This window comes from Lagenorhynchus albirostris, chromosome 20 (genome assembly GCF_949774975.1).
Source record: "Lagenorhynchus albirostris chromosome 20, mLagAlb1.1, whole genome shotgun sequence".
In the NCBI taxonomy this organism is placed as follows: domain Eukaryota; kingdom Metazoa; phylum Chordata; class Mammalia; order Artiodactyla; family Delphinidae; genus Lagenorhynchus; species Lagenorhynchus albirostris.
The window spans coordinates 32,854,579-32,877,915 of record NC_083114.1 but is presented as its reverse complement, the minus strand read 5'-3'; the positions used below and the strand labels follow the sequence as shown (position 1 = coordinate 32,877,915).

Sequence of the window (23,337 nt, the reverse complement as noted above, 5' to 3'; positions counted from 1 at the left end):
TCTATGAACTACTTAAGAATTTTAGAAATAAACGATAAACTGAAAGGGGAGGGTTGGGTAATTAAAAAAAAAGACTGGTGGGCTTTTAAAAAAATTGTAGTGAAATATATAACATGAAATTTGTCATATTAACCATTTTTAAATGTACAGCTTGGTGGTATTAATTATATTTACCACGTTTACAACCATCACCACCATGCATTTCCATAACTTTTCATCACCCCAAACACACACTATAATATACAATAGCTTCCCATTCTCTCCTTACACCCCCCAGCTCCTGGTAACCTTTAATCTATTTCTCGTTTCTATCAATTTGTCTATTCTAGGTATTTAAGTAAAATCATACAGTATTTGTCTTTATATATCTGTCTTATTTCACTTAGAATATTACTTTCAAAATTCACCTATGTTGTAGCAGCCATCAAAACTGGCGGAATAATATTCCACTGTATATACAGTTGACTCTTGAACAACGTGGCGGGGGGAGGTTAGGGACACTGACCCTCCAGGGCAATAAAAAAAAATCCACATGTAACTTTACAGTCAGCCCTTTGTATCTGTGGATTCAACCAAGAGTAGACCGTGTAGTACTGTAGTATGTATGTACTGGAAAAAAAAAATCCGTGTATTAAGTGGACACTTGCTGTTCAAACCCACGTTGTTTAAGGGTTCTTTTGTTGATGGATACTTGGGTCATTTCCACCTTTTGGCTAATGTGAAATATTCTGCAATGAACCCTAACACACAGGTATCTGTTTGTGTCCCAGTTTTCAATTCTTTGCGATATATATACTTAGGACTGAAACGGCTGGGTCATATGGTAATTTTTTTTGCTCAGCTTTTTAAGGAACCACCAAACTATTCCATACCAGCTGCTCCATTTTACATTCCCATTAGCAATGCATGAGGATTCCAATTTCTCCATTCTTATTAATACTTATTTTGTTTCTTCCTTCCCTCCCTTCCTTCTTTGCTCTCCCTCCCTCCCTCTCTCTTGTTCCTCCTTCCTTCCTTCCCTCCCCCCCTTTCGTTTTCTTTTCTTTTCTTTCTTACATTACAGCCAAATTGGCAGATGTGAAGTGGTATTTCATTGTTTTTGATTTGCATTTCCCTAATGACAAATGATGCTTATTGACCATTTACATATCTTCTTTGGAGAAATGTCTATTCAAATCCCTTACCCATTTTTTAATTGGGTTGATTGTTGTTGAATTGTAGTACTTGAAATATTCTGAATACTAGACCCTTATTTGATATATGATTTACAAATATTTCTCCTATTCCATAGGCTGTCTTTTCACTTTCTTGATAATGTCCTCTGATGTACAAAAGTTTTTAATATTGGCAAATTCCAATTCACCTGTGAACAGAGATAGTTTTACTTCTTTCTTTCCAACACCGATGCATTTTATTTTTGTCTAATTGTTTTGGCTAGAACTTTCAGGACAAAGATGAATAGTAGTAGTGAAAGCAGGCATCCTTGTCATGTTCTTGATCTCAGGGAGGAAGATTTGAATATAATGTTAGCTGTGGGTTTTTCATAAATGCCTTTTATCATATTAAGGAAGGTTCCTCTATTCCTAGTTTTCTGAATGTTTCTATCATGAAAAAGTGCTGGATTTTGTCAAATGTCTTTTGTGTCAATTGAGATAATCATGGTTTTCACCCTTCATTCTACTAATGTGGGGTATACTGCATTAATTTTCTTAGGTTGAATCACTTCTGCGTTCCTGGGATAAATCCCACTTAGTAATGGTGCATAATCCTTCTATATTCTATTGCATCCGATTTGCTAGTATTTTGTTGAGACTTTCTGCATTTATATTGATAGGAGATATCAGTCTGTAATTTTCTTTTCTTTTTTCTTCTCATGTCTTTTTTCTGGTTTTGATATAGGTTAATGCTGGCCTCATAGAGTAAGTTAGGAAGTGTTCCTTCCTCTTGATTTTTTTTAAGACTTTGAGAAGAACTGGTGTTAATTCTTTTATTTTTTAAAAAATATTTATTTATTTATTTGGCTGCATCGGGTCTTAGTTGCAGCACGCACTATCTTCATTGTGGCGGCGGATCTTTCGTCGTGGCAAAAGGGCTCTTCGTTGCAGCGCACGGGCTTCTCTCTAGCTGTGCTCAGGCTTAGTTGCCCCACAGCACATGGGATCTTAGTTCCTTGACCAGGGATCGAACCTACGTCCCCTGCATTGGAAGGCAGATTCTTAACCAATGGACCACCAGGGAAGTCCCTATCTTGTTTTAATGTTTGGTACAATTCACTACTGAAGGCTTCTGGTCTTGGACTTTTCTTTTTTGGAAGGTTTTTGATTACTGATTCAATCTCTTTGTTATAGGCTTGTTCAGAATTTTAATTTTCTTGGGTCAGTTTAGGTAACTTGTGTATTTCTAAGAAATACCTGTCTGGTGTGGTTTTAATTTTAAGTGGGGAAGCAAAGCACTGTGAGATGTAGCAGATACTGCTGGCTCCCTAACCAAGTCATCCTTCCCATCTCATGCTTGTTGGCAGAACCCTGATTTTGTTAGACGCTGACCCCTTTCTCATAGGATTCATAAGTAAATCATGATTAGTTTAAGCCAATACTAACATGGTGATCCCATTCAGATTGCCACTGATTGATTCAGAGGTCAACAAATGACCTAGCTCTGGTTAATGAGACTCAAGGGTACGTCAGCTAGGTGGTTTCTGAGAAAGGCTCCTTTGTCATTAGAGATAAAATATGGTCTTTCTTCTGCTGGACAATGTGGAATCTGCATGTGATACCTCAAACCACAGCAGCAGTCTTACAACCACTGGGGACAGAGGAGCCAGAAGATGGAAAAAACCTAGTTCCCTGATAACCTCTATGAATTCTGAATTAACCCATCCTGGAGGTACTCGACTTTGTATTGATTATCTTTTTAATCAAATTCTTTGTATTTTTAGGGTGCTGTGTTTATGTAGAGGGCTACTATCTTATTTGCTATACATGGGTTTATGACCTTTTTGTGGATTGTACATTATCAATATCCCTTTTTTATCAACTAATGGTTTTTATCCCGAATTCTGCTTTTATTGTTAATATTATTGTCTAGGGGTATTTTCTTTTAACAATATCTAGCTGGGTTTCATTTTTTATTTATTTTATTATTTTTTTTTTAAGAATTGTTTTATTTTTTAATTTTTGGCTACGTCGGGTCTTAGTTGTGGGATCTGCCTTGCAGCATGTGGGATCTTTTGTTTGCAGTGCATGGGCTCCAGAGCACGTGGGCTCTGTAGTTTGCAGCACACGGGCTCTCTAGTTGAGGAATGTGGGCTTAGCTGCCCCGTGGCATGTGGGATCTTAGTTCCCCGACCAGGGATAGAACCCACGTCCCCTGCATTGGAAGGCAGATTCTTAACCACTGGACCACCAGGGAAGTCCCTGGGTTTCATTTTTTAACCTTCTTGGCAGTCGCTGTTTCTAGATAGGGGAATTGAGCCCATTTACATGGTCATAGTTGTATTTGGTTTTAATTGTTTCACATTTTTCAGTTATCATACTTAGTTATTTCCTCTATTCTCTTTGCTTATCTATCTACCTTGGACAAGTTTCCAATCATTCTTACCCCTATTCCCACTATTCTAATTTGGAATGTCTATCGTATTTTTCCATTAGTCAATTTATTATATACCCCTCCCTAGCACTGACAATGTTTGAACATTAAATGATAGGCATTCATATTCCCCTTACGAAGATGAGACCTTTATAATACTTTCTTATACTACTACATTTTCCCAAATGTTTATTTTTAAAATAGGCTATTATATAATATATGCCCAACAGCAAGCAACCTGAACATAATAACATGAGCCTCAATTTTCCATCCAAAAAGGTTTTTTGCTAACTTGAATACATCAGGTTTTAGGGATATATATGATAACATTTTGAAATTTATAGTATTTAAATAATCTTTATGTTATGTTATAAATACATATTTAAAATCTAAACTAAATTTTCAAAAATTCTCCTTCTTGTAATTTATGAAATGTTACCCAAACTATTCACATGCATCTTAAAACATTTATCTTCATCATCACCAAACTACTTCTGAGTCATCTAACAGTTTTTCAGAGTAAAACATTTTCACTTGCTTGAAAATCAGCACTTTTGAGTCTGGTATCATGTCCCTAGAAATGTTATCCAAAGGTACCAGCAACCATTTTCAAAGCATTAAGACAGTTGGGCTTTCCCATTCCACCTAAGATAAGGAGACACCCATAATCTCCACAACCAAACCACTTAATGCATCACATTTCAAAGTAATATTCAAGAAGCCAGTTAATAAAGATATCTAACACAACTATAAGGTTATGACCCCTAGAATAATTCTAAATTTTGTGTTAAATTATGTTAAATTCCATTACTTCCATAAAAAGAAAATTCTGCCAGCTGACCTCTATGAGCTTCCTGGTATTGGCACTGGCTGAGTTTCAGGCTAACATTTCTTTCCCAAAGAGTACTTTGTTGTTCAAAACAAGAGACTTGAAAGAACATCACATAACATGAGGGATTTTGTAAGGCAACTATTTTTTCAATTTTCAGGTGGAAAAAACACAAACAAACTTATCTTACATTTAATAGTATGTGGTAACTGAGAATTTCTGTCTTGTTATTTCTAAAATTTTCATTTCCAGTTTGAAAAAAAATCCTTACATAAGACATATTACAAATTCACCATTTGTTCTTCATTCTTTCCACTCCATTATGTCTAACTATATATTATAATATTCATTGCTTACCACTGTTTCTACACTATCTTCCCCTGTCGTGAGATTTGTTACTATTGAACTTTTATTTGGTCAGAGATATTCCTTGACTATTTTCCTCAGATAAAGTACCTGGAGGTATATTTGGTATCTACAAATTTGAAAAATTTGAAGTTTATCCTAGAAGTTTGTGAAGTGTAGTATTTTCTCAGTAATTGAGATACTGCTCTTCTCTCTTAGCTTCTAACTCCTATTTATCCTTGGATTTCAAGAAATTCACCTGCTTCGGGCTCAAGGTTCTTTTTCAATCTAGATTCAAGTCTTTTCCCTCCAGTTCAGGAAGTTCCATTTTTCACTTAAAATCCCCAAAATACACCAAAATAATAATTGTGGTTATTTCTAGGCAGCAGGGTTACAGATAATATTTATTTTCTTCTTCATAGTTTTCTGTATGTTTTCAATTTGTTTGGTAATAGACACGCACATGAGCAGAACAAACAAAGCTATTAAATAGAAAGCAAGTAAAGTAAACGAAACTAGGCAGAGTCTTCAAGGAATAAAACAAAGACTGAGAAATGGTACCAGGTTTAACAAGAAGAGTCTCTGACATTTGCTCTATACTGCTTCCATGCCAGCCCCAGATTAGGGAATGGTTTTGTGCTATTAAAGTTAAAAACACACTGTTACATTAGGCTCAAAGCTCCTGGGATTGGCTAAAGGATTTCATTAGTATCTGTTCTCCAAAATAATCCTCTCCCAAATCAGTTAAAAGCTAAGTAAGAATAACTTAATTTTTTTCAAAAAATACTACTATAATAATAAAAATTATCTTAACGGCTGTAATGGCCAAGAATTTAGCAAGCAAAGCCGTGTAGAAGCAAATTTTATTTTGAAATTTAAAATTCTTAAGAACAAGATGTCTAGGTATACAGGCAGTAAGCGGGTATAAATAGCTTTGTTTCTTGGCACAGGTATTTTCCTATTCACATGTGCTTGTTCTGAAAACAGCCCGAGCACTCACAGTATTTACAGTTACCTGTCCAATATTCCCCTCTCCTCCTTCCTTAATGTAGACCCATGAGTTCATTTGGGGCAGCAAAATGCACAGTTAAAAACGTTTTGCTCTCCAGACCACCTTATACTGGTTGGAGGATGTGCAGAATGTGTCCCAGTTTCCCAGTTTCAAAGAGAGGTAATAAGTAAAGAAGATAAGGCTAGACCTCTGGGAAAGCTATTTTTTCTGACTGGAAAAAAAAAAAAAAAGGAAAAGGAAGCAGACTCAGCGGGCATGAGCCCTTTGCCCTTCTCCTTGCCTGTAGCATTTGCAAACATAATGACGTGAGCTACATGCTAAAGATGACAAGATAGGAAAAAGAAGAGGAGCCCTGGTTCTTTGAGAAAACTAAATCTTTTGGTTATATTAATGCAAAATTTATATAAGAGCCTTAAAATCAGACAGATAGGAGAAATGTTAGTTATCTGGATGGAATAAATCTTCTGACTTTGTGCATAAAAAGCAAGCACTTACAAGAAGAAAATGTTTTACCTTTTGGTCAAAAGACTGCCTTGCAGTGAAAGAGCAATCTACAATGAAATCATACAAAATGGGTTTTCTGTTCTAAATTAACTAGTTCATACACAAAGAAACATTTAGCTAGACCCTAAAATCCCTATGAGATAGTCTAGTCTTCTATTCCTAGGACAGGCAGAAGTGGGGAGGAAAGATGACACAGATTATCAGTACTACAAATTACAGGCCCAATAACAACCCTTTTATAGTTTCTGCACACAAGTATTACTATAATTTATCATAAATATCTGTGGGAAATTATCCTAAGCTCCTAAAATATTATTTATAATTAAGTTTGCACATTATAAAATTAACTTCAGGATTTGAATGTTTGTCTAACACAGGTAAGCCCTGTATAAAACGGGGTAATAGCCTCAAAAGATTGAGCAGAGAGAGCTTTAGTCAATGGTAGTATAAATCAACAATGGTTTTATATAGAAGAACCTGTATTCTAGTTCTGAAGAGGTGCAGATTTAATTAACTCATCTCTAAGGTACAAAAAAAATATGACCCCTTATTCAAAAAAAATAGAAGACTATCAATTCAGTAACTGACCAGACTCTAGTTAACTTAGGACAAAGAATTATTTTGTTATTTTTTAAACTTTATTTTGATTTCCCTTTAGTTTCATATAAAAATTCTTTTTAAGAAATGTCAAATCAAATGGGGGGGACAGAGAGAAAACCTACATGAAAATAGCTAAAACTAAATGTTACATATACAAAAATAATAAAGACAGTAAAATCAAAGAGTTGCTTCTGGATTTGCTTGCCTTTCATTTAAGTATATCTGTTAAAAAATGTATTTTAAAGAAAGGTTAGGGGGACTTCGCTGGCTGTCCAGTGGTTAAGACTTCACCTTCCAATGCAGGGGTGTGGGTTCAATCCCTGGTCAGGGAGCTAAGACCCAGGTGCCTCGCAGCCAAAAATCCAAAACATAAAACAGAAGCAATACTGTAACAAATTCAATAAAGACTTTAAAAAAAATTGTCCACTTCAAAAAAAAAAGAAAGGTTAGGGACTTCCCTGGTGGTCCAGTGGTTAAGACTCCACGCTCCCAATGCAGGGGGCCCAGGTTCGATCCCTGGTCAGGGAACTAGATCCCACATGCCGCAACTAAAAACAAAAGATCCCACAACTAAAGATCCCACACACCTCAACGAAGATCCTGCAAGCAGCAACGAAGATTCCCGCGTGCCGCAGCTAAGACCCCGTGCAGCCAAATAAATAATAAATGAAGATTTTTTTTAAAAAAATTATTTAGAAGTAAAATAGTAAAATATTAATCAGGTTATGTACAATTCCAGAAATGTAAACGGAGCACAGTAAAAACAAAACAAAACAAAACAAAACACACACACACACACACACACACACACACAAAACCCAAGAAGGGACTTCCTTCGTGGCACAGTGGTCAAGAATCTGCCTGCCAATGCAGGGGACAATGGTTTGATCCCTGGTTCAGGAAGATCCCACATGCCACGGAGCAACTAAACCCGTGTGCCACAACTGAGCTCGCACGCCACAACTACTGAAGCCCATGCTCCACAACAAGAGAAGCCGCCGCAAGGAGAAGCCCACACACCACAACGAAGAGTAGCCCCCGCTCGCTGCACTAGAGAAAGCCTGCATGCAGCAACAAAGACCCAACACAGTCTAAAATAAATAAATAATTTTTTTAAAAAAAGCCACTAATACCATTACAGCATGTAATTAAACGACTGTTCCAACTTACCTCACACAACATTCTACTGCACGAAACCAATGAAGCATCTCATCATGTAGAGTACACAACTGAAGGCAAGACAGGAAAACTTTCTCAGCATCACTGTACCAGCCTGCATCTGAAAGAAAGCCACCTAAGGGACAAGAAAAACCAAAAACTTTAGATAATTTAATAAATCACTTGAAAGCTAAAATGACATGCTTACAATGATTATTACCTAAAATGAAAAAACCTCTGTTTAGTCTGAAACAAAGATACTAATTGTGAAATTAAAAAAAAAAAAAGGAACTCAAACTAGGGAAATTAGATCAAAGTTGAGATCCTGAATAAGGAGTAAAGAGTTTTTGTTTTGTTTTGTTTTTTTACTTTCGGCTGTATTGGGTCTTCATTGCTGCGCGCGGGCTTTCTCTAGTTGCGGCGAGCAGGGGCTACTCTTCGTTGCGGTGCGCGGGCTTCTTGTTGCGGTGGCTTCTCTTGCTGTGGAGCACAGGCTCTAGGTGCGCGGGCTTCATTAGTTGTGGCACACAGGCTCAGTAGCTGTGGCGCACAGGCTTAGTTGCTCGGCGGCATGTGGGATCTTCCCCAACCAGGGATCAAACCCATGTCCCCTGCACTGGCAGGCGGATTCTTAACCAATGTGCCACCAGGGAAGTCTCAGGAGTCAAGAGTTTTAGCCTTGGGCTTCCCTGGTGGCACAGTGGTTAAGAATCCGCCTGCCAATGCAGGGGACATGGGTTCGATCCCTGGTCTGGGAAGATCCCACATGCCTCGGAGCAACTAAGCCCGTGTGCCACAACTACTGAGCCTGCACTCTAGAGCCTGCAAGCCACAACTACTGAGCCCACTCGCCACAGCTACTAAGCCTGCGCACCTAGAGCCGGTGCTCTGAAGCAAGAGAAGCACCGCAATGAGAAGCCTGCGCACAGCAACGAAGGGTAGCCCCCGCTCGCCCCAACTAGAGAAAGCCAGCACATCAATGAAGACCCAATGCAGCCAAAAATAAATAAAATAAATAAATTTTAAAAAAAAGTTTTAGCCCTCCAAATGTACTTCATCACCTAAGAGTTGACATTTTCCAGCTAATTAACCACTATATTTAGTGATTTGTCTAACATTTTAATCATGCAGGGTAAACATAACTTTCCAATCTCTCCATACCCAATCCCAAAGAGGATAAAGACATCTGAATAAACTTAATCTCCTTAGCATAACAGCACATCATAGAAGATAGACAGATAAAAGAGACAGTAGTGCTTGCTCATCTTAATTTTTTTTAGCAAAAAATTAAACTGCTGTCCTCCAACAGTCGTAATGGGGCATGTGGGCATCATTTCCTTAGGATACTGTCCATTTTTTAGAGGCTCCTGACCCGCTCCTAATAGTTTAATACATTTTTTGATAGTGTCAACTAATCTTAATAGTGTCAATAGTATCTGGGTCAAGAAAAAATGTATTTTGCTCAGACTGGTGTTTCATGTTTAATTAAAGCTATATGAAATGAAACAAATATTTAACTGGAGAGAAGTGTGCTTTAGAACACTTTTTTATCCCCCCAAATATGACATTTTAGGGTCCTCACTGAATGACTGGAATAATGAGATTATAATATTCATATGGGGCTTCCCTGGTGGCGCAGTGGTTGGGAGTCCGCCTGCCGATGCAGGGGACACGGGTTCGTGCCCCAGTCCGGGAGGATCCCACATGCCGCGGAGCGGCTGGGCCCGTGAGCCATGGCCGCTGAGCCTGTGCGTCCGGAGCCTGTGCTCCGCAACGGGAGAGGCCAACAGTGAGAGGCCCACGTACCGCAAAAAAAAAAAAAAGTTGAAGTGTATAATATTCATATGAAGCAACCTCCTACTCATTATCTCAACATATTGTGCACTGTGCTGGGTTATTAGGCTATTATCTCTCAGTTTCAAACCAACCCTTCTAGACTGTTCTATGACACTGGGCTAGGACTCTATAACCACATTTCTCCTCTGCCAGCTGGCTCCCTAGTAGTCTCTACCAAAGAAGGCACTAGAGAGAAAGACTGTAAGGCTGGAGAAGTAAGAGACACTCCCTGCTAGCTTCCAGTTTCTGCCAGCAACGCCCCTGCTAACAGCAGTGTCCCAGGGTAATGTTTCTTTACTCTGGCAGTGGCAATTCATCTCAGTAAGCCAATTCCAGCTGCAGTTTTCCAACACTTACAGAACTTGATTCACAGCACCCCATCAGAGACACTAGTACCAGCCAGTCAGGTGTCCCTCCTAGAGGTCGAGATTCTAGACCCACGAGCTCCCTTCTCAGAACTCTGAGGCACCTGTACCAGCCAAGCAACATCCCAGCTCTGCGAGGTACCTCCTCAAGCTTCTTTTTTTTTTTTTTTCTTTTGGCCACGCCATGTAGCCTGTGGGATCTTAGTTCCCCGACCAGGGACTGAACGCTGTGAAAATACTAAAGACCTTTAAATTATATACTTTAAATGGGTGCACTGTACAGTATGTGAATTATATCTCAATAAATCTGTCATTTTTTAAAAGTTTCCATCATGTATACTTCTGGTATGAAGTGTTTTCACTGTTTTGGTAATTTTAGGATCAAGACTGATAATATAACTGAATCTGTTAGGACTTGGTTCTAACTCCAGGATACTTGTTCAATCTGGCTCCTTACAGTGGCCAGACTGGTACAAGTGAAGAGACAACAGAGGACCTCAGTGAACATTAGCCTTCCTGCCTTTCATCTTCCTTGATACTAAATATCTCCCACATAGATTTTTACATGACTACCTAGGACTAAGTGGATGTCAATATTAACATTCATCTAGGTCACGAACACTCTATTAAGAGACATTCTTTAGTCACAATTCTTTGTTGCAATTTATATTCCACAGGACTATCAAAGGATAAATGCTGAGGGTTGTTTTCGGAAAAGAATGTTCTTAAGTTCCTCCAAGCAAACTCTCTATGACCACTACAAAAAAAAATTTTTTTCCTAATACTGAAGGAAATGATCATGAAAACTTGGCAAAGAAAGTAAATGTGCACGTGCCAAAGAGAGAGAGAGAGAGAAAACATGCACACACACACACATTAATGTGAGAAGTTAAAAATGAAAGGTAGAGCTTCCCTGGTGGCGCAGTGGTTAAGAATCCACCTGCCAATGCACGGGACACGGGTTTGAGCCCTGGTCCGGGAAGATCCTACATGCTGCGGAGCGACTAAGCCCGTGCGCTGCAACTACTGAAACCCTCGCGCCTAGAGCCTGTGCTCTGCAACGAGAGGAGCTACCACAATGAGAAGCCTGCGCACCGCAACAAAGAGTAGCCCCCCACTCCCCGCAACTAGAGAAAGCCTGCGTGCAGCAACAAAGACCCAATGCAGCCAAAAATAAATAAATAAAATAAACAAATTTATAAAATAAAAAAATGGGCAGAGGATCTGAATAGACATTTTTCCAAAAAAGACATACAGATGGCCAACAGATACATGAAAAGATGCTCCACATCACTAATCAGGGAAATGCAAATCAAAACCACAATGAGATACCACCTCACACCTGTCAGGCGGCTGTCATCACCAGAAAACAACAAATAACGAGTGTTCGCGAGGGTGTGGAGACAAGGGAACCCTCCTGCACTACTGGTGGGGCTGTAAATTGGCACAGCCACTATGGAGAACCGTGTGGAGGTTGCTCAAAACATTTAATATAGAACTGCCACATGATCTAGCAATTTCACTTCTGGGTATTTATCCAAAAATGGCAAAAACACTAATTCATAAAAGATATATGCACCTCAGTGTTCAGTGAAGCATTATTTACAATAGCCAAGATATGTAAGCAACCTAAATGTCCATCAACAGATGAATGAACGGATAAAGAAGGCGTGAGATATATTTACACACACAACGGTGGAATATTACCCAACCACAAAAATTAAACATAAAAAAAAAAAAGAAAAAAAATCTTGTGACAACACAGATGGATCTAGAGGGTATCATGCTAAGTGAAATAAGTCAGACAGAGAAAGACAAATACCATATGATCTCACTTATACGTAGACTCTAAAAATCAAAACAAACAAACAAAACAAAATGAAAATAGACTCGCAGATACAGAGACCAAACAGTTGGTTGCCAGAGAAAGGAGGTGGGGTGTGGGGTGAAACAGGTGAAGGGGATTAAGAGGTCTGAGCCTCCAGTTAGAAAATAAATAAGCCATGGGAATGTAATATACAGCCTAAGGAACATGGTCAATAATATTGTAATAACTTTGTACAGGGACTATACTTGTCGTGGCAATCATTTCATAAAGTATGCAAATTCCAAATCACTATGTAGTACACCTGAAACCAACATAATACTGTATGTCAACTACATTTAAATAAAACACACACTCACAAATGAGTATATGTAAAAACCAATGAAAGTTAAATAAGGTCTATAGTCTAGGTAACAGTATTAAACCAGTATCAATTTCCTGGTTTTGATATTGTCTGTAAATCTACAATCATTTCAAAATAAAAATTTTTCCACAAACAAAGTAAAAAGGTAGCAATAACTTGAATAAATAATTGCCTGAGACATACTTATCTATGTAGATTTGTAAAAGCCATACTAAAATGTTATGCAACATTAAACGATATCTTTCTACGTGTATAGCATACAAAGCCTTTTCAGAATCCTTCTCCATTCATGTTTTTAGTATTCTCATACCCATGAGGAAATGGAGATTTACCCTCATTTTAGAGAGGGGAAAACTGAGGTCCCAAAAGGATTAAGTCCCACGTCACAACACACAGTAAGCTGGTGACAGAGGTTGGTAGCAGCTTGACATGGTAGAAACGTAAGTGGTTTGGAATCACAGCGCCACAGGATTCTAAACTTAGCTCCATTACTATGTGACTTGAGCAAGTTACTCAACTTTTCTGAGTCCGTTTCCTCATTTCTAAAACTCTATTAATACCTTCACATCAGTGGAATGTCATGAGGATTTTAGATATATAGTACAGTATTTAGATACATAGTACAGTAGATACATAGATTTTAGATACATAGTACAGTACTCAGCACAAAGTTAATGTTCAATATATCACATCTAGTTCCTCTCATAACCTCCCACACTGACTTTGGGAATGTCCTGTGAGAATCCTTTAATGCCAGCAGGCTTAGTTCTGAGTCATGTCACAGGACAAAACACCCCTCTGTTTTACCATTACTTACCTAAAACAAAGCCAACCTGAATGGCTTTTTCCTTTACTGCAGCATCTGATTCCGCTATGTAAGAGCACCGTCTACTGAATGAGTAGGCTAAGACTGAAGCAACTTTCACACCATGATCCATCAAAGCCTGGAAACAATGATGAAGCAAATGTCTGAAAGAGAAGGAAAAGGTCATTTTTGTTTTTATAAAGGTAACATATTTTGTCCTTTTAGAAAGTGCTAACTTTCATGCACATTGTTCCTTCCTGCCTCAGGAAATTTGCACATGCTGTTCCTTCTACCTAAAAAAGCTTTTCACCACCATCACCTAGTTCTCTCCCCTAAATCGGTTAGACTTCAGCTCAAATGTCACTTCCGCCAGGAGATCCTCCCTGTCTCCTGTCTCCCTCTCTTCACCAGCCTGATGGGGCCACGGCAGGCCTATCCCAGGATCCCCAAGGACCTTGTAGGTTATGTTAAGGCATTTACTCTTCTATCTAGAAGAGAATAGGCAGCCACCAAAGTGTTGCCAGCCAGGAAAGATAAGATCAAATATGCTGGTAGGTCTGGGGCTAGAGAATTATGAATAGCAGCAGGCAGCTTACCTGGGACACAGATGACCTTTGCCCAACAAACAGTGGCCTCATCCTACCTCCCCAGGGTACCTCCAGTAATTCCCTATGGTAGTGTTTTCCAGAATGGGGCATGACTATCACTGGGGGCTCTAGGCACAATTTTAGTGGCATATAACCAAATATTTTCCAAAGATTAACATATTTATTTCAATGGGGATTCAAAAATAAAACTTGTAATCTAAAAAGAAAAAAAAAGAAAGTGCTAACTTGCTCTTCTGAAATAACAGTACCATTATTTTCAAAGATGGAATAAGATAAAAATCAACTGTTTGTCTTATGAATTATGAGGTCATAATAATTCACAATTTAGCCTAGTATCTTTTACTCAGTGGATCACTGAGTGATTCTGTATATGTAAACTGATGACAGTGAAGGATGAAAACAACTTCTAACATCAATCTTAAAAACCAAATTGTCTTGTAATTCAACAATGACCCAATTATAAAATGGGCAATAGACTTGAACAGAGATTCCTCCAAAGAAAATATACAAAGGCCAATAAGCACAAGAAAAGATGCTCAATATCATTAGTGATTAGGGAAATGCAAATCAAACTCACAATGAGATACGACTTCACACTATCTAGGATGGCTATAATACTACTTTTTAAAAAACAGTCGATGGCAAGGATATGGAAAAACTGCAACCCTCATACGTTGGTAATAGGGACATATTGGGTTGGCCAAAAGGTTCATTTGGTTTTTTCCGAAAGATGGCTCTAGCAGCACTTAGTTGTCTTTAGCTTCATTGAAAACAATTTTGTTAGACTGTATGTGACAGCTGTCATATCAGCGTGCACTTAAAAAAATACTTATCAAAATTGGTGAATTTTTGTGTAGCCATTTTAATATTTAAGATGGAAGAGAAAAAGCAACATTTTCAGCATATTATGCTTTATTATTTCAAGAAAAGTAAAAACGCAACTGAAACACAAAAAAATATTTGTGCAGTATATGGAAAAGGTGCTGTGACTGATTGAACATGTCAAAAGTGGTTTGCGAAGTTTCGTGCTGGAGATTTCTCACTGGATGATGTTCCACTGTTAGGTAGACCAGTTGAAGCTGAAAGCAATCAAATCGAGACATTGACTGAGAACAATCAACGTTATATGGTGCAGGAGATAGCTAACATACTCAAAACATCCAAATCAAGGGTTGAAAATCATTTGCACCAGCTTGGTTATGTTATGTTCATTGCTTTGATGTTTGGGTTCCACATCAGTTAAGAAAAAAAACCTTCTTGACTGTATTTCTGCATGGATTCTCTACTTAAATGTAATGAAAACGTTCCATTTTTAAAACAAATTGTGACGGGTGATGAAATGTGGATACTGTACAATAACGTGGAATGGAACAGATCACGGGGCAAGCAAAATGAACCACCAACAACCAAACCAAAGCCCGGTCTTCACCCAAGGAAGGTGATATTGTGTATATGGTGGGATTGAAAGCGAGTCCTCTATTATGAGCTCCTTCCGGAAAACCAAACAATTAATTCCAACAAGTACTGCTCCCAGTTAGAACAACTGAAAGCAGCACTCAATGAAAAGCGTCCAGAACTAGTCAACAGAAAACACGTAATCTTCTATCAGGATAATGCAAGACCGCATGTTTCTTTGATGACCAGGCAAAAACTGTTACAGCTTGGCTGGGAAGTTCTGATTCGTCCACTGTATTCACCAGACATTGCACCTTCTGATTTCCATTTATTTCAGTCTTTACAAAATTCTCTTAATGGAAAAACTTTCAATTCCCTGGGAGACAGTAAAAGGCACCTGGAACAGTTCTTTGCTCAAAAAGATAAAAAGTTTTGAGAACATGGAATTATAAAGTTGCCTGAAAAATGGCAGAAGATAGTGGAACAAAATGGTGAATATGTTGTTTAATAAAGTTTTTGGTGAAAATGAAAAATGTGTCTTTTACCTTTACTTAAAAACCAAAGGCACTTTTTTGGTCAACCCAATAAAACGGTGCAGCTGCTGTGGGAAACAATTTAGGAGTTACTCAAAAAGTTAAACGTAGGTTTACCCTCGTTATATATACATACAAGAGAACTGAAAACATACATCCACACAGAATCTTGTCCATGGGCATTCATAGCAGCATTATTCATAATGGCCAAAAGGTAGAAACAACCCAAATGTCCATCAACAGATGACTAGATAACCAAAACATAGTACATCCACACAATGGAAAACTGATACAAACAACAGCCATGAATGAACCTTGAAAACATTATAGGTAGAATCCAGTCACAAAAGACCACATACTGTATAGTTCCATTTATATGAAATGTCTAGAGCAGATAAACTCAGAAACAGAGAGTAGATTAATGGTAGGCTAGAGACCAGGGGTAAGGGGAAATAGGGAGTGACTGTTAATGGGTACAGGGTTTCTTTTGGGGATGATGAAAGTATTCTAGAATTAGATAGTGGTGATAGTTGCAAACATTTGTGAATATACTAAAAACTAATGAATTGTACAGTTTAAAATGATGAATTTATGGTATGTGAATTATCTCAATAAAAAAACTGCTTTAAACAAAATTGTAAATAACCAAGTCACTGCTTTGCATAAAGGGGGAAGAAAAGTCAAACTACATGCGTTTAGTTTCACAAATATATTAAACACTTACCAAGGGATCTGGACTTGGTAAAAAGATAACCTGAGAGATGAAAGAGAGGTAGTCCACTAAATCTTTATAATGGCCATCTTTAGAACTGCACAGAGAAATTCAAATCCTAGAAAGCTAACCTTTTCCAAGAGTAAAGAATTTTTTTTAAAGTTTTTCTATGGCCTTCTTGTCCCAAAATGAAACTCTCATCTATTATTTTTTAACAGATTAATTTTTAATTAGTCAACTAACCAAGAAATTTCTCTTAGGCTTAGTACACAGGTCACATCCAAAGGTATCCCTAAACAATGAAATCATGTTAATTTGTTAACATGTTACTTGTTGATTATTTTATCTTCTCTTTCTAAAATACAAACTCCATGAGGAAGAGACCTTGTAAAACTTATTCACTGCTGTAACCCCGGCATCTAGAATAGTACTTGACATATACTACGCATTCTAACAAGTATTTACTTAACTTGGCAACATTCATATTAGAGATTAATAATATTTTGTAAAACTATATTCTTATTTTCCCAGAAATGTAAGTTAGGAAAAAGAAATGGCATTTCAAGCAAATTTAGGGAAGAATGCTAAAGAGAACAGCAAGGACAATCAAAGGCCATGTCACCTACATCCACATATAACTCCTACTACATAATAGCCAGAACGGGGTAGATGAATTCAGTCTTTCTTGAACACAAAAAGCAAGGGTGGTTGGTACTGATGGTTTCAAAACAGTACGAATGTACTTACTGCTACTGAACTGTACGCTTAAAATATGGTCACAGTGGTAAAATTCAGATATGTATAGTTTACCACAATTGTTACAAAATGAGTTTACCTTTTATCCAAAGCTCTCAATACTTTAGCAAAAACTTCCAATTCACAAAATTCACTGCCCAGTTGACATAAGCGTCCCTGTTGGTACAGCTGAAATTAAAAACAAACAAAAAAAGATAACATTTAAAATTTTTAATTTAATTTCAATTTCTACTTTACTTATGAATATAATTTGATAGAGTTAATATTTGATGAATTTATGACTATTACTCAAAGTTAAGATTACACAGTAATATCAGGGAAGATGCTTATGCTAAAAGAAATGTAACGCTAACTTAACAAATCTCCATAATTCATAGAGAACACTTTAATAGTTGTACATAATATTTAGAAATTAATATTTGTATAACAGTATACGGTACATGCTAAGTACTAAAAAGTGCTATATAATTACTTTATTTATTAAACACTAAAATCAGTTATACTCAGGACTTCCCTGGTGGAACAGGGGTTAAGAATCCTCCTGCCAATGCAGAGGACACGGTTCGATCCCTGGTCTGGGAATATCTCACATGCTGCGGAGCAACTAAGCCCGTGCGCCACAACTACTGAGCCCGCGTGCCACAACTACTAAAGTAAGAGTGCCTAGAGCCCATGCTCCACGACAAAGAGAAGCCACCGCAATGAGAAGCCCATGCACCGCAACGAAGAATAGCCGCCGCTCGCCGCCAACTAGAAAAAGCCCACGCACAGCAACGAAGACCCAATGCAGCCAAAAAATAAACAAATAAATTGATTAAAAAAGAACAATTATATACAAAAAACTAAACTTTTTTTTAAAAAAATTATTTATTTATTTTTGGCTGTGCTGGGTCTTCGTTTCTGTGCGAGGGCTTTCTCTAGTTGTGGCAAGCGGGGGCCACTCTTCATCACGGTGCGCGGGCCTCTCACTGTCGCGGCCTCTCTTGTTGCGGCGCACAGGCTCCAGACGCGCAGGCTCAGTAGCTGTGACTCGTGGGCCTAGCTGCTCCGCGGCATGTGGGATCCTCCCAGACCAGGGCTCGAACCCGTGTTCCCTGCATTGGCAGGGAGACTCTCAACCAGTGCGCCACCAGGGAAGTCTGAAACTTTTTTTTTTAAACTTCTTTTTTTCTTAAACAAAACTGGGTAAAGTAAAATTATCAAAATGATAGCAAAGATAATATCCAGAAGCCAGAACTGGTCACTATGCCCCACTAAGGGCTCTTCAGACCACAAAAACCTCAGTTCAGTTCCAGGCATGAAACTTCACAAGCAGACTAACAGTAAATTATATCTAAAGTAATCCAGCATGGCAGGATTTCTGATCATGTCACAATCATTTACTCCTTTTGCCTGACTTTTTTTTTTCTTTAACATCTTTATTGGAGTGTAATTGCTTTACAATGTCCTGTTAATTTCTGCTGTGTAACGAAAGTGAATCAGCTATATGTATACATATATCACCATATCCCCTCCCTCTTGCATCTCCTTCCCACGCTCCCTGTCTCACCCCTCTAGGTGGTCACAAAGCACCGAGCCGATCTCCCTGTGCGATGCAGCTGCTTCCCACTAGCTATCTATTTCACATTTGGTAGTGTATATATGTCAATGCTACTCTCTCACTTCGTCCCAGGTTACCCGCCCCCTCCCCGTGTCCTCAACTCCATTGGCTATGTCTGCATCTTTATTCTTGTCCTGCCCCTAGGTTCATCAGAACCTTTTTTTTTTTAGATTCCATATATACATGTTAGCATATGGTATTTGTTTTTCTCTTTTTGAATTACTTCACTCCGTATGACAGACTCTAAGTCCTTCCAACTCACTACAACTAGTTCAACTTCGTTTCTTTTTATGGCTGAGTAATATTACATTGTATATATGTGCCACATCTTCTTTATCCATTCATCTGTTGATGGACACTTAGATTGCTTCCATGTCCCGGCTATTGTAAATAGTGCTGCAATGAACACTGACTGTGGTACATGTCTCTTTTTGAATTATGGCTTTCTCAGGGTACATGCCCAGTAGTGGGATTGCTGGGTCATATGGTAGTTCTACTTTTAGTTTTTTAAAGAACCTTCATACTGTTCTCCGTGACTGTATCAATTTACATTCCTACCAACAGTGCAAGAGGGCTCCCTTTTCTCCACACCCTCGCCAGCTTTTACTGTTTGTAGATCTTTTCATGATGGCCATTCTGACCCCTGTGAGGTGATACCTCACTGTAGTTTTGATTTGCATTTCTCTAATGATTAGTGATGCTGAGCCTCTTTTCATGTGTTTGTTGGCAATCTGTATATCTTCTATGCAGAAATGTCTATTTAGGTCTTCTGCCCATTTCTGGATTGGGTTGTTTGTTTTTTTGATATTGAGCTGCTTGTACATTTTAGAGATTAATCCTTTGTCAGTTGCTTCATTTGCAAATATTTTCTCCCATTATGAGGGTTGTCTATTTGTCTTGTTTATGGTTTCCTTTGCTGTGCAAAAGCTTTTAAGTTTCATTAGGTCCCATTTGTTTATTTTTGTTTTTATTTCCATTACTCTAGGAGGTGGGTCAAAAAGGATCTTGCTGTGATTTATGTCATAGAGTGTTCTGCCTATGTTTTCCTCTAAGAGTTTGATGGTGTCTAGCCCTACATTTAGGTCTTTAATCCATTTTGAGTTTATTTCTGTGTATGGTGTTAGGAAGTGTTCTAATTTCATTCTTTTACATGTAACTGTCCAGTTTTCCCAGCATCACTTATTGAAGAGGCTGTCTTTTCTCCACTGTATGTTCTTGCCTCCTTTATCAACGATAAGACCCATATGTGCATGGATTTATCTCTGGGCTTTCTATCCTGTTCATTGATCTGTATTTCTGTTTTGTTGCAGTACCATACTGTCTTGATTACTGTAGCTTTGTAGTATAGTCTGAAATCCGGGAGCCTGATTCCTCCAGCTCCGTTTTTTTCCCCTCAAGATTGCTTTGGCTATTCGGGGTGTTTTGTGTTGCCATACAAATGGTGAAGTTTTTTGTTCTAGTTCTGTGAAAAATGCCATTGGTAGTTTGATAGGGATTGCATTGAATCTGTAGATCACTTTGGGTAGTATAGTCATTTTCACAATGCTGATTCTTCCAATCCAAGAACATGGTATATCTCTCTATCTGTTTGTATCGTCTTTAATTTCTTTTATTATCAGTGTCTTGTAGTTTTCTGCATACAGGTCTTTTGTCTCCTTAGGTAGGTTTATTCCTAGATATTTTATTCTTTTTGTTGCAATGGTAAATGGGAGTGTTTCCCTAATTTCTTGCAGATTTTTTGTCGTTAGTGTATAGGAATGCAAGAGATGTGTGCAATAATTTTGTATCCTGCTACTTTACCAAATTCGTTGATTAGCTCTAGTAGTGTTCTGGTAGCATCTTTAGGATTCTCTATGTATAGTATCATGTCATCTGCAAACAGTGACAGTTTTACTTCTTCTTTTCCAATTTGGATTCCTTTTATTTCTTTTTCTTTTCTGATTGCCGTGGCTAAAACTTCCAAAACCATGTTGAATAACAGTGGTGAGAGTGGACATCCTTGTCTTGCTCCTGATCTTAGAGGAAATGGTTTCAGTTTATCACCACTGAGAACGATGTTGGCTGTGGGTTTGTCATCTATGGCCTTTATTATGTTGAGGTAGGTTCCCTCTATGCCCACTTTCTGGAGAGTTTTTAACATAAATGGGTGCTGAATTCTGTCAAAAGCTTTTTCTGCTTCTATTGAGATTATCATATGATTTTTATCCTTCAGTTTGTTAATATGGTGTATCACATTGATTGATCTGGTATATTGAAGAATCCCTGCATTCCTGGCATAAACCCCACTTGATCATGGCGTATGATCCTTTTAATGTGCGGTTGGATTCTGTTGGCTAGTATTTCGTTGAGGATTTTTGCATCTATGTTCATCAGTGATATTGGCCTGTAGTTTTCTTTTTTTGTGACATCTTTGTCTGGTTTTGGTATCAGGGTGATGGTGGCCTCATAGAATGAGTTTGGGAATGTTCCCCCCTCTGCTATATTTTGGAAGTGTTTGAAAAGGATAGGTGTTAGCTCTTCTCTAAGTGTTTGATAGCATTCACCTGTGAAGCCATCTGGTCCTGGGCTTTTGTTTGTTGGAAGATTTTTAAGCACAGTCTCAATTTCAGTGCTTGTGACTGGTCTGTTTTTATTTTCTGCTTGTTCCTGGTTCAGTCTTAGAAGATTGTGGTTTTCTAAGAATTTGTCCATTTCTTCCAGGTTGTCCATTTTATTGGCATAGAGTTGCTTGTAGTAATCTCTCATGATCATTTGTATTTCTGCAGTGTCAGTTGTTACTTCTTTTTCATTTCTAATTCTATTGATTTGAGTTTTCTCCCTTTTTTTCTTAATGAGCCTGGCTAATAGTTTATCAATTTTGTTTATCTTCTCAAAGAACCAGCTTTTAGTTTTATTGATCTTTGCTACTGTTTCCTTCATTTCTTTTTCATTTATTTCTGATCTGATCTTTATGATTTCTTTCCTTCTGCTAACTTTGGGGGTTTTTTGTTCTTCTTTCTCTAGTTGCTTTAGGTGCAAGGTTAGGTTGTTTATTTGGGATGTTTCTTGTTTCTTGAGGTAGGATTGTATTGCTATACACTTCCCTCTTAGAACTGCTTTTGCTGCATCCCATAGGTTTTGGGTCGTCATGTGTTTATTGTCATCTGTTTCTCGGTATTTTTTAATTTCCTCAGTGATCTCTTGGTTATTTAGTAGTATATTGTTTAGCCTCCATGTGTTTGTATTTTTTACAGCTTTTCTTCCCTGTAATTGATATCTAGTCTCACAGCGTTGTGGTCAGAAAAGATACTTGATATGATTTCAATTTTCTTAAATTTACCAAGGCTTGATTTGTGACCCATGATATGATCTATCCTGGAGAATGTTCCATCAGCACTTGAGAAGAAAGTGTATTCTGTTGTTTTTGGATGGTATGTCCTCTAAATATCAATTAAGTCCATCTTGTCTAATGTGTCATTTAAAGCTTGTGTCTCCTTATTTATTTTCATTGTGGATGATCTGTCCATTGGTGAGAGTGGAGTGTTAAAGTCCCCTATTATTATTGTGTTACTGTTGATTTCCCTTTTTATGGATGTTAGCATTTGCCTTATGTACTGAGGTCTTCCTATGTTAGGTGTGTAATATTTACAATTGTTATATCTTCTTCTTGGATTGATCCCTTGATCATTAATGTAGATTCATTCTTTGTCTCTTGTAATAGTCTTTATGTTAAAGTCTACTTGTCTGATATGAGAATTGCTACTCCAGTTTTCTTTTGATTTCCATTTGCATGGAATATCTTTTTCCATCCCCTCACTTTCAGTCTGTATGTGTCCCAAGGTCTGAAGTGGGTCTCTTGTAGACAGCATATGTACGGGTCTTGTTTTTGTATCCATTTAGCTAGTCTATGTCCTTCAGTTGGAGCATTTAATCCATTTACATTTAAGGTAATTATCAGTATGTATGTTCCTATCACCATTTTCTTAATTGTTTTAGGTTTGTTATTGTAGGTCTTTTCCTTCTCTTGTGTTTCCTGCCTAGAGAAGTTCCTTTAGCACTTATTGTTAAGCTTGTTTGGTGGTGTTGAATTCTCTTAACTTTTGCTTGTCTGTAAAGGTTTTAATTTCTCCGTCAAATCTGAATGAGGTCCTTGCTGGGTAGAGTAATCTTTGTTGTAGGTTTTTCTCTTTTTTTTTTTTTTTGATATTTCCTTATTTATTTTTGGCCATGTTTGGGTCTTCACTGTTTTTTTATGTTTTAAATAAATTTATATATTCGCTTATTTATTTTTGGCTGTGTTGGGTCTTCGTTGCTGCGCAAGGGGGCTACTCTTCTTTGCAGTGCACGGGCTTTTCATTGCAGTGGCTTCTCTTGTTGCAGAGCACAGGCTCTAGGCGCACGGGCTACAGCAGTTGTCGCACGTGGGCTCAGTAGTTGTGGTTCACAGGCTTAGTTGCTCCATGGCATGTGGGATCTTCCTGGACCAGGGCTCAAACCCGTGTCCCCTGCATTGGCAAGCGGAT

The 23,337-nt window shown here is 38.0% G+C and overlaps 1 protein-coding gene and 1 non-coding gene across 3 annotated transcripts in view; one reads left to right on the top strand and one right to left on the bottom strand.

Moving 5' to 3' along the window:
* Window positions 1-23,337, bottom strand: part of APPBP2 (amyloid beta precursor protein binding protein 2) — a 68,691-nt gene that overhangs the window by 25,946 nt on the left and 19,408 nt on the right. The window contains exons 2-4 of one of the 2 annotated variants that reach the window (XM_060133902.1): window positions 17,315-17,403; window positions 13,244-13,395; window positions 8,049-8,172 (exon numbers count right to left, since the gene is read on the bottom strand). In XM_060133902.1, the coding sequence (XP_059989885.1) occupies window positions 8,049-8,172; window positions 13,244-13,395; window positions 17,315-17,403 (365 nt within the window). The remainder of the gene's footprint in view (window positions 1-8,048; window positions 8,173-13,243; window positions 13,396-17,314; window positions 17,404-23,337) is intronic. The other variant, XM_060133903.1, reaches the window with a different exon arrangement.
* On the top strand, window positions 7,334-7,406 carry TRNAW-CCA (transfer RNA tryptophan (anticodon CCA)). Its single transcript has one exon. It is a non-coding gene; the product is annotated as a tRNA-Trp (tRNA).